The sequence below is a fragment of the Octopus bimaculoides genome, chromosome 13 (assembly GCF_046866305.1).
Source record: "Octopus bimaculoides isolate indiv1 chromosome 13, ASM4686630v1, whole genome shotgun sequence".
Lineage (NCBI taxonomy): Eukaryota > Metazoa > Mollusca > Cephalopoda > Octopoda > Octopodidae > Octopus > Octopus bimaculoides.
In genome coordinates this window covers 59,718,485-59,730,624 of record NC_142940.1, presented here as the reverse complement: position 1 = coordinate 59,730,624, position 12,140 = coordinate 59,718,485, and the positions used below count along the sequence as shown (strand labels likewise).

Below are 12,140 nucleotides of genomic sequence, written 5' to 3'. Positions count from 1 at the left end.
TCCCTTGTTTATTTAACAAATGGAAAACTTTCTTACAAAAAAAAAAAAAAGGTTCTCTTCATTAATAAATAAGCAAGTTGCATCAAAATTAATTTAAACATCAATGATTTCATCCAATTGTTAATAAATAAGATTTTTAATTACGTGCATTTGTATGTGGATGTATAATACATAGATGTACACATGTACATACATACATACACAGGGTGTCTCCATAAGTAAGGCAATGTTTAAATATGCTTTATATATTGAGAAACCTAGGTAAACTTCCAGAAACACATAGTGAGTGTGTGTGTATGTATGTGCATGCATGCACGCACGTGTGTATGTATAGAGTATTTGAAGTGGTGTGCAGATATTGTATATTAAGAAAAAGGAAACAGAGAGAATTTTGGATAATTCTGGCAGCCTACTTTTTCTTAATATATGTGTGTGTGTGTGTGTGTGTGTGTGTCCTTGTGTGAGTGAGTGCACAAATCTACATGTATGCTAATGTATGTTTCTATAATTGCTTACATATGTATGTATGTAATATGTGTATGTAGATATGTATGTATGTAAATATATATTCAACTGTCTGTGCGGTGTATATGAGCAAAGATATTTAATATCCACTCATATACATCATCGTGTGTGTATGTGATGTATATTTGCACTCAAAGTTTATGTATATATACACACATAGACATTACATTATACTGAAATGGAATGTAAAGCGTTCACACTCACATACAAACCAAAATAGAGAACAAACAAAAAAAATAGCAATGTAACAATCAAAAATAAACAAACAGATAAAAAAAAACTATTTATAAAAACAAAACAAAAGGAATACTATCTTTGTTTAGCAAATTGCAGGGAAAAAAAAAACACAACTGGAGTGTGGCAAGGATGAGTGAAAGATCAAGGATTGAAGTAGTCTATAGATGAGGGGGGGGGGACATGGAGTGTAGGTTTTTGATGTGGAGGAGCAGAAAACAGTGAAAATAATAATCAAATAATAAATAAAAAATATAGAATTTAAAAAATTATTATTTTCTAAATAAATATATAAACATAAATTTTCTTTTTTTTTTTTTTTAAAAGTGTCTTTTTCTCCTTTGCCACCTCACAATTTTTATTTTATTTTATTTTCATTTATTTATTTTATTATTTCTTATTCCTCATCTGAAGAGTGGAGCCGGTCATATTTGACCCTGTCATGATCGAGTTTGAAAGTCACATGTTTGCGACATGTGAGGTCGCCATTGCATCCATGGGACAGGCTGGAAGGTGAACCGTTCATGAGTGACACCTGTTGCTGTTGTTCGAGCGATGACGAAAGTTCGCTCCTCATTGACTTGCGATGCTGGTTTGAAGCGAGATTCTGCATTATGATGAAACAAAGACAACTAAGCAGGCTGAAGCTGAACATTATGTACATCAAAACCATCTTCTTTTTGGTGAAGAAGAAACCAGTAATGGCTGGTAGTATCATCTCACCCAATGCTGAACCGACTATCAGGACAGCGGTCGCCTTTCCGGTCATTGTCATGTAGCTTTCGGCCCATGACATCCCTGTTGGGAACAAGGATGAGAGACCGAGACCAAACAGTAAAGTACCAACCCAGAGGAGAACCTGGTAGTGAACCAGGCCAAACGATAGGATTAAACTGGCAAGAAGGACTAGTGTGATGTTTGTAACGAGCATCCAACAAGGGACACAGCATCTGGTAATAAAAATAGACATGCCCCGGCCGGTAGCAAGTGCTCCCCAGAACAGTGACGTTAAAATCACACTATTGTCTTTGCTCCAGTGAAACTGTTCGACAGCAAAAATCATTATAAACCCGCCAAATGTAACTTCCATGCCGACGTACATGAAGAAGAATATGAAGAGAGCTATGAGGATCTGAATGCGGAAACCTTGGTCCTCAAAGCAAGACTTGTGCTTCCGGTCACACCGGTAAGCAACTGGACTCTGGTAGGATTTGTCGTAGCAGTAGAGACACATGAAGAATATGCTAACAAGAAAGAGGAAAACGCCAATGATCATGTAAGCAAACTGGATGTGGGACATGCCCTTCACAGCGTGGATGGCATTGTTCAGCATCTTGTCAAATGTCTCAGGCTTTTGTGGGTGGAACGTGGTCAGTGTGGGATTTTCTGTTGACACTGACTGATTACTGGAGGGCAAATAAGAATTTCCACTTGTCAATACTGAATTATTCCCACCATTGTTACTACTACTACTACTACTACTATGATTACTACTGGTGGTAGTATTAGCAGCAGCAGAAGAACTCTGGTTAATTTTCTGCTTCATCACATAATTCGTTACAGTCCTTAATTGTAGAATGGAGGAGGGCGTCACTACTGCCTTGCTTTCTGCAGTAGCAGCAGTTGTAGTAGTAGTAGTAGTAGTAGTAGTAGTTGTAGCAGTAGTAGGAGTAGTAGCGGCAGCAGTTGCCTTTGTTGTAGTAGGAGTAGTGGTTGTAATAGTAGTACCAGTATTTTTAATATTAGTAGTGGTGACAGAAGCTGAGTCTACAGGCAGGGAAGGAGATGCGGTTGCAGTTGAACCGTTAGCGGATGCTGCCAACCTGTTAGTAGTCAAAGAGGTGGTGGATGATGTCATCATGACATTTTTCTGATTCTCTACTGCATTCTTGTTCTTCTCCGATTCTTCAGATTGCATCAAATGAGTTTTGATGCGCTGGCCGTCGGCATAAGTTTTCTTGAGGAATTTTCCATTAGCACTGTTTGGTTTTTTCGGTCTTGGTGATGTGGACGTGAGGGCTGGAGCCAGAGGGTATCGGGTTCGGGAACTGTTATCCGCTGCCAATACACTACTGTTACTATCACTGAAATATTCGGTAGTCGTGCTGATGCCACCTGTAGATTGATTCCAGGTAAGTGGTTGTCCAACGTCTCGCAGATATAACAGATGCTGTTTGGCATCCATGCCTGGAATATGCACGTGTAGGTGGGGATGGGTTATAATTGGTGTCATGTTGCTAGATATGACAGGGGCCAGAAAGGGTTTAGCTAATAGTGGGGCAATAAAGGCACCAATACCGAAAGCAAAATGCATAGCTTGAATGTAAGGTCCACTTTGTTGACCCCAGATTCTCATACAGAAAACATTTCCACCTGAAAAGATGAGAAAAAACAGGAAAATTAAAAGATTTAATACAAGCAAAACATTGTTACAGTCGTGGTAACATGCAGTATACTAGTTCGACAAAGTCACAAAACTGACAGGATTTTTACTTAAACCCTTTAGAGACCTCCCTTAACTCTACGAAACAAATTTCCAGGTCTTAAAATGACCCCGAAAGGATGAAAGGCAAAGTCAACCTCGACTGTTAAGTGGTTGGCATTAGGAATGGCATCAAGACTATGGAAACCATGCCACAACAGACAACTGGAGTCTGGACAGCTCCCTGGTTAACTAGCTCCATGTCAAACCATCCAACCCATGCCAGCATGGAAAGCAGACATTAAACGACAACAATGATAATGATGATGATGATGATGATGATGGGATATCAAGAGAAAGAGGCATATACACTCACATATACACATACATATACAGACACACACAGACATAACATGCATACACACATACATGCATAAATTACACACACACATACACATGGCTTTGGTCAGCCCAAGGCTATAGTGCAAGACACTCGCCAAAAGTGCTACACAGTGGAACTGAACCTGAAACTTTGTGTATGGGAAGCAGACTTCTTAACACCACAGCCATGTTAGCATCTAGAATACAGTAATGAAATACGAAAACAACCAATATCATATTCCTGCCCATGACCACTACCAATAAATTCACAAAAAAAATTTTTAGGTTAGTAATGAAAGAAGTATGTTAACTCACCTGTGTCCAGAACTCCCATTGCGATTCCTTGGAAGGAAATCATGAGAGCCAGAACAACAAGAGAAGTGCACCATGGTGCTGTGATGGTGGCCACAGAAGTGAGGAGGAGGGTGTAAGAGAGTTGCAGCTGCTGGTCAAAATGGTCAAACAGAAATCCACCCAGAATGGAACCAAGCAGGTATCCCACTGAGCGTGCTGTGAAAATGTAGGAGATGTACTCGGTGGTGGTGCCTACCCGTTCTTTCAGGTCCAGTAATGTCACCCCGGGTACGGCCAAACAAAGTCCCTACAGATACAAAGTAAAAAAACAAAAAAAAAACAGAAACAGAAATCAATAATCAACAAATAATGATTATAAGCTCGTTAACCAAAATTATATATTAAATGTTTTTCTGGTTTCTGTCATTTCTGCAAACAGTTTTAATCATAGTGGGACAGAACCCAGAAAAATGTATCTGCAAAGCAAACTTTTCAAACTAACATGTTAATTAATGTAAATTTATATTAAATGATAAGAGATAGAAAAGACAATTGAGATAGAAAAGACAAACAGAACCAAAGACAACTTTATTTTATTTTATTGTCTTTGGTCAATAAGTGTTATTTCCCCTTTGCTTCTATCTGGAAATCAAAGGAAACGACTACTATTCCCTTCAAACTTCGCTTTTGTGACTTTGACCTCAATGTTTTGAAACTGACCTATTTCCTCTGCATCTAGTCCTTATCATCCCCAAAAAGCCCACCCCACAGCTTCTTCCTGTTGTCACTAAACAGTCCGCTACGGAGCTCCCTCTTTCTCTCCTCAAATAATTCAATATTACTTTCTCTACTTCTCCACACAAATGTATCACAAGCTTTAGAAAACATTCCATACTGAAATCCCATTCCTACATTACTTTCCTGACAATCTTCTTTCCATAACCCTTCAAATAGTACACTGCCATTATTGTGCTATACAAACTTGCAATGTCCTTTCCTATTCTTCAAATGAAAGCAACCTCTCTGACCCTGCTAACTTCCAACATGTCACAGTCGATGAAAGCAATTGTCAACCATCACCTAGCTAATTGCATTTGGTGTCTGTCTGTCTGTCTCTCTCCATTCTCAGTAAATATCAGTATGGCCTCGAAATACATACCAGAGACTTGTTCACCCATGTGACTGACCAGCGGTGACCTGACTTTCACATCATTGTTGAAACAATGATTGTTGCTCTTAACTTAAGCAGATTCTTCAAATAAATCTAACAGGAAAACCTTGTAGCTAGGCTGCAAATATGTTTTACATGTATTCATTTCCGGTCAAGCCACACAGTTACTGCATGTACTGACCAACTTCTCCTTCATTCACATACCTCCAATTTGATTTATCCAAATACAGCCCTGTTTTCACTCTTTCCCATCTGCACCTTAATTAGCTGCTTACTTTCCCTCACCACTGCTTGGCAACCGGTGTTGGTGTGTTTATGTCCCCATAATAAAAAAACTTCAACTCCAACTCTACTATCAACATCTCTGACTCCTCGTTATGTAATTAAACGATTGTGGCCTACAGACCTCATAAAGCATATGCATACGCTTGTACCTTGAGTAGGCCTATATGTGATATCTGGTTTATATTAAAGAATAAAGCTAGTCGGAATTGGTGTCCAGCAACCCCTTAATTGTTTCCGACTCCACAGCCCTAGCTATAACCATCAGACGGAGAAACACTGTCTAACCCTCCAGGACACCAAAGGAAAGTGACAGAAAGACTTTCACAAAAGACGTTGCCAATAACTGGATCTGTCCTACACATGGCAGCAGAAGTGTTTACAGAACTCCAGATCTCAGTAATGAATGCTTTGACAATGAACAAATTAAGTGCAAAATGGTTTCGTTGCTCTGCACACACCTTGGACAGACCAGGCTGACAGAACTTCCATAGAATTTATTAACAATTTATAACATTAGTACTGCTAATTAGGATTTGTAATGAGAGCATGAATTCACAAGATTTTTGAGAAGGGATACAGACAATTATATCAATCCCAGTATCCAACTGATCTTTATGAGTACAGGAGAGATTATAAGGTAACACAGGAAGAAAACTAAACACTACAAGGTATCTAGTCTACTGCCCTACTACTGCAAACATTTCAGGAAAAAAAAACAAGAGAATAAAAAATGGGAGTAAAAAAAAAGACAACATAAGAATGTCACAAAACTTACGAGAGCTAAAAAAGACGCTGATAGTCCAACAGACTTGAGGAATTTTCCACACCATGTCCATTGTGTGGCTCGGTTCCCACTTTGTCTTAAAGGTAGGATTGGTTTGTCATGATTAACTTCAAATATCTCCTCTTCATCATCGTCAAGGATTGATGCAGAGACTGCATCTGATTCTTCATCATTCATCATGATGCCATGTTTGTTAAACTTCACCTGGAAATAGAATTTACAAGACAATTATTCCAGTATTATCGTTGTACTGTAGTGGTTCTCTACAATTCTTGTAGACATCTATGCCACCTACTTATATCTACAGTAATTATTCAAGCCTCTCCAATGTTCTTTTTTTTCTTTTGGTTTATATTTTTACGACCATTTTTCCATTCTCGTTTGAGTGGATGAGATGGTAAATATCAATGATTCTCAAATATTGTGTTGATAAGAGTAATCTGGATCAGTGGTCCTCAACCATTTTAATATCTGGACCAAATCCAAAACCTGGATTTTTTTTAGGGGGCCACGTTGGTACTCTATCGCTTACGTCAAGGGTTCCAGTTGATCTGATCAATGGAACAGCCTGCTCATGAAATTAACATGCAAGTGGCTGAGCACTCCACAGACACGTGTACCCTTAACGTAGTTCACGGGGATATTCAGCATGGTTGGTAAGCAAGCTACTTACCACACAACCACTCCTGCACCTATATATATATATATATATATATTTACATAAATACAAACATACATGCATATATACATATGCATGTATTGCTGATATATGCAACCATTGCTGATAACCGCCACATGTAATTGATAATCTACATGCAGACACATGTGTGCATACACACACACGTTTTGAGTTTTATCTGTCCTATTTGTACTACCAAACCAATATATATATATATATATATATATATATATATATATATATATATGTATGTATGTATATGTATATATATATATCTATATGAGGCAATGTGGTCGATGCTGGTGTTGTGTAACTGGTACCAAAGCACCTTTCAAGTGCTGGGCCTCATGGAGGCAATCACAAATGACCAAAACTTTTGGCAATACAGCATTCTTGAGAAGAAGACCCATTGAGCCAAGTGAAATTGTAGGCGTGGAAGATGTTGGTGTCACACAACTGGCACCTGTGCAGGTAGCACGTAAAAGTACCCATTACCCTCTTGGAGTGGTAGGTGTTAGAAGAGCATCCAACTGTGGAAACCATGCCAAATCAGAGTGGAGTCTGGGGCAGCTCCTCAGTTAACCAGCCCTGGTCGAACCGCCCAACCCATGGTCAACGGACATTGAGTGATGATGATGATGATGATGACGGTGATTATATATATATAGTTTTTAAAAACTAAAGTATGAAGTATACAGAAATGCACTGGACATGAGGCCCTATTCATGATGGCAAATGGGGAGCGTAGGGTGGAATAATGAGGGTGGTGGCAGGTGGAAGGAAAACTAGGTGGTCCCTGTACCAACAAATTGAACAAAAGAGTACTGATGAAAGGGTCAGAACAGATTAAGTGGCATTTTTAGTTACCCTCCGAGCAATGCAGAGCGAAAAGAAGGGATTCACTGTCATTGTCAGTTATGCTAAAAGCATAGTGTCGTGAGATTGATAAGAAGCAGAAGGAATATGTGAAAGAATGCAATGTATGTTGAAGAGAAGACATATATGGTGTGACTAAAGACATGAGCAAGAGATTGAAGCATGCCTACATAAGTGTGCCTGCCACCTGACTCTGTATTCTCTTAACTTTGGGAAAAATGGATATTTTTTAACAGAATTCCCTACAAGGCGGGTGGCGTTCCGTGCTCGCGACTGCATTCACCTGCTCACCAATCGACAACGAAGACGCGATGACGAATAAGCGCAGGAGTGGCTGTGTGGTAAGTAGCTTGCTTACCAACCACATGATTCTGGGTTCAGTCCCACTGCGTGACACCTTGGGCAAGTGTCTTCTACTCTAGCCTCGGGCCGACCAAAGCCTTGTGAGTGGATTTGGTAGACAAAAACTGAAAGAAGCCCGTCGTATATATGTATGTATGTGTGTATATGTTTGTGTGTCTGTGTTTGTCCCCCCAACTTCGCTTGACAACCGAGGCTGGTGTATTTACGTCCCTGTAACTTGGCGGTTTGGCAAAAGGAGACTGATATAATAAGTACTAGGCTTACAAAGAATAAGTCCTGGGGTCGATTTGCTCGACTAAAAGGCAATGCCCCAGCAAGGCCACAGTCAAATGACTGAAAAGAGTAAAAGAGTAAATATCTTTCGGATGGTCTAGATACTAATCATATTAGAATTTAATGTGACAAAAAAAAAAACCCCCGAAATTAGTGGGTGCTCATACATACATACTAACACACACTAAATATATATATATTCTTTTCTTCTTTTACTTGTTTCAGTCATTTGACTGCAGCCATGCTGGAGCACCACCTTTAGTCGAACAAATCGACCCTAGGTGGTGTGCGTGGCAGCTGATGAAGGAAATGTTCTCTATGTGGCCTGTGTGTTTTCTGTACTCCGTTTATCATTTTGTCCACGTTTTTTTTTGCAACGTCCTGTACCCAGATATGCATCTATATATACATGTAGATGTAGGTACGTACATACATGTACGTATATATGCATATACTCATATATTATTTGTATTTTATTTATATATATATATATACACACACACACAGAGCAGAGCTAAGGAGAGTAAATGTAATGAAAGAGAAACAAATCTTACTCATGACTTCGACAACAGAATTGCTGTTTGTAATGAATCCATATATATTTACACAACAGTCAATAATAATAGTAGGTGTCGTCTTCCTTCGATCAGGCACTGTAGCAACAACGACGACGACGAAGAAGAAGAAGATAATGTAGTGGGGGAAATAAATAGTTTACCTCTGTACAAGGCCACAGATTTGTTTTGCTTGTATCTCAGAAAAAATAAAGATAAGAAATTTGCGATATCATGACGTAGAAAGCGTTCGCCAATGACACAAGCGACGCCGCAAGTGGAACGATTCTAACAAGGAATCGAAACCGGGTCTGTCTGTCTGTATCTATCTACATGCCCACCTACTTATTTCGTACAAAACACACATGACGGGAAAGGAACAGTCAAAAGCTACCCGAAGTTTATTTACAAAGGTTCGATAGGAACAGGTCATACACAAATTGAAGTCATGCATATACAGAAACACACACACACACACACACACACACACATATATATATATATATATATATATATATATATATATATATATATATATATATGTTAGGTCGACTTTGTCTTTCATCCTTTCGGGGTCGATAAAATATAGATATCAATTGAGCAATGGGATTCAGGTAACCAACTTACCCATTTCCCCGAAATTACTATCCTTGTGCCAAAATTTGAAACCATTATTATTGATATAATAAAACCCACAGGTAACTGTATTTCATAAGGCTTTTTGTGATGAAACATCACTGTGATTTGTATTATAATAGTATCCCTAGTTTTTCAATGATTGAGTGCTATACTACTTGTTGAAAACCATACCACACAGTTATATATATATATATATATATATATATATACATATATATATATATATAATATTGGGGATAAAATCCAAAATTACAAGTAAAAACTCAATTAAAATCAATTCATTAAAAATTACAGGTTCTTTTCCCTAAAACTATATATATATATATATATAATACACACGCACTTGTGTGTATATATATTGATACTTGGCGTAATTTTTGACAGTAATAAACTAAAAGTACTAGAGAATGCAATTTCCCAAAATTAAAGGGAAAATAACTTTGAAAAAAATAATTAAAAACAATGTGAGAATAGAACATACACACATATATGCGTGTGTGTGTATGTATGTGTATGTATATATATATATATATACAATACATCCACTTAAATTAATGTTTTTATACTTACCAATTAACTCTTAGAACTGGAAATCCAAATCCCAATTCGTCCGAGGTAAAATGCTTTTTTATTTCTTTTCTTTTTGTTTTTTGTTTTTCGGTGTTGTGAAGATAAGAATGAATTAATCAACAAGATATTTGAGATTCGTGACGGAGGAAAAAGTGACAGACCTCCAAGAACGGAAAAAATCAATGTGACATTTGTGATGATTGCTAATTGTTGTGTCTGTCGTCGATGTACGCACCTATATACATACAGGCGGGCGTGTGTATGTTCTGTCTCGACACACAGACGTCTGTATATATATATATATATTGTATGTATGTATGTATATCCTTGTATATACACAAGAGACGCGAGTGCTTGTAGAAAAACTGCGTGAGATATAGAAATTAGCGTCGTAACCGGATGTTAGAACTGAAACATGTAACTTCCGCTATTTGTCACCAACTATTCGCAGTTCTCTGCTCCTACTTCTCTTTTCTTTTTTTTTTCAGCATATTTATACAGGGTGTCCACAAAGTCTGGGTACATGGGGATTAACACATACTTTAAGAAATTATTATTTCTTATATTTAATTGTTCATGCTATGATTTTATGTACCCCCTGTACCCAGACTTTGTGGACACAGCAAATGAAAAGCTGAGGGTAATTTTTCAGGGACGCCATCCTCATGAAACAATAGTTAAGCTATTGCTGGTATTCTTAATGCAGTGAACTAATTCTGACTAAGATAGAAGTTTCTTTTTTTTAGTTCAAAGAATTTACATACATTCTTTTATGTATTTCAATCCAAAGGCTGTCGCCATGCTGGGTACCACCAGTATTACTAACTTTTCAATGGCTATTCTCTCGTGATTGGCTTTTCGGTGAAAGAGTAAGTTTGATATTGTTATCTCCCTTTCAAGTTCACCTGGGATCTTGGACTTCAGAAAGACAAGTTGTTTCTTGAAAATATCTACCCTCATTCCATGTTGACTTCTCAGATTTTGGGGGTAAACTAATAAATAGTTGCAGGCCTTTGAATCCCAAGGTATTGAAGTCCCTGGTCCCCACTCTAGATGGGATGGGTGGGACGTCCATTTTGGTAGCCAGTATAACTCTCAGTGCCAAAGTTTGGTGCCAACCCCTCTAGAATCCTCTGCATATCACTCTTGTCTTTGCTCCAGAGAGTAGAGTCATAGGTGTTGCAGTCTTTCCCAGTAGTTCAGCTGTTCTATTGATGCAATCCTCCTGGTGTAGCACTGCTGAACTACCTCAAGTTCCATTATTAGTTTGACGCTGTAGGGTGACCACAGTTGAGAGCAGCGGTCCAGACAGCTGAGGACAAATGTCCTCCATAGAACCAACTTAGCTTCCTAGTCCCATGTTCTGAAATTTCTAATACAGTTTGTTCTTTATTCTGAAAGAATACCATTTGTTAGTAACAGAAATAATGTCTCCTCGAATTTTTTCCACATTGTTCTTACAGTAGCATAATGATTTCGGTATGCCTTAATAGGTCATTTCTTTCATAGTAAACCAGATTTTCTTGTCTTTCCTACTTGCTAACACTTTAGTTTTTACTAAATTTATTTTAAAGCTTCTCAATTCTAAGCTTTTGCTTCTATGCTTGAAATTTCTTCTCTAAATCTTGAACAGGTTCAACTATAAGCACTAGATCGTTATTATAGACAAACAACCAGCTTTCCTATTTTCAGGCCCAAGGACACATATACAAACACACACACACACACACATACAAACACACATTTGACAGCATTTTTTTCTTGAATACATATTTCACAGTATTTCAGAAACTCACTCAAACATAAAAAAATACTTGAATCATGTAATTTGGGATATTTATTTGTGAATTTCCAACTGAAGCTCCTTATTTGTTACCTTGATAACCGTTTGCTTTGACATGTGACCAAGGCCAGAGATCACAGACAGTCAATTCTAATGATCCTCCCAGAAATGCGTTTCCTGAAAGCCAGATCGACCAATTCAGCAAATCAGACTCTTGTTTCTCATGAAATAAGTTCAAAGTGGTTTCAACAGTTTTGTGTGTTATTAAATAGGCAAAAAATAGCTCTCCCATAATGTAATTGTTTCA

General features: G+C 37.9%; 1 protein-coding gene across 2 annotated transcripts; it reads right to left on the bottom strand.

Annotated features, from left to right (window-relative positions):
- Positions 1 to 1,061: 1,061 nt before the first annotated feature.
- On the bottom strand, positions 1,062 to 10,469 carry LOC106876695 (solute carrier family 60 member 1). Of its 2 annotated transcripts, none has more exons than XM_014925354.3 (4): positions 10,051 to 10,469; positions 6,088 to 6,300; positions 3,878 to 4,163; positions 1,062 to 3,132 (listed from the first exon to the last, which is right to left on the bottom strand). In XM_014925354.3, the coding sequence occupies exons 2-4, from the start codon at positions 6,274 to 6,276 to the stop codon at positions 1,157 to 1,159; spliced, it is 2,451 nt and encodes an 816-aa protein (XP_014780840.1). In that variant the 5' UTR covers positions 6,277 to 6,300; positions 10,051 to 10,469; the 3' UTR covers positions 1,062 to 1,156. The 2 variants fall into 2 exon arrangements, with proteins under 2 accessions (XP_014780840.1, XP_014780841.1); XM_014925355.3 differs by lacking the exon at positions 10,051 to 10,469 and adding an exon at positions 8,842 to 9,036.
- Positions 10,470 to 12,140: the final 1,671 nt, after the last annotated feature.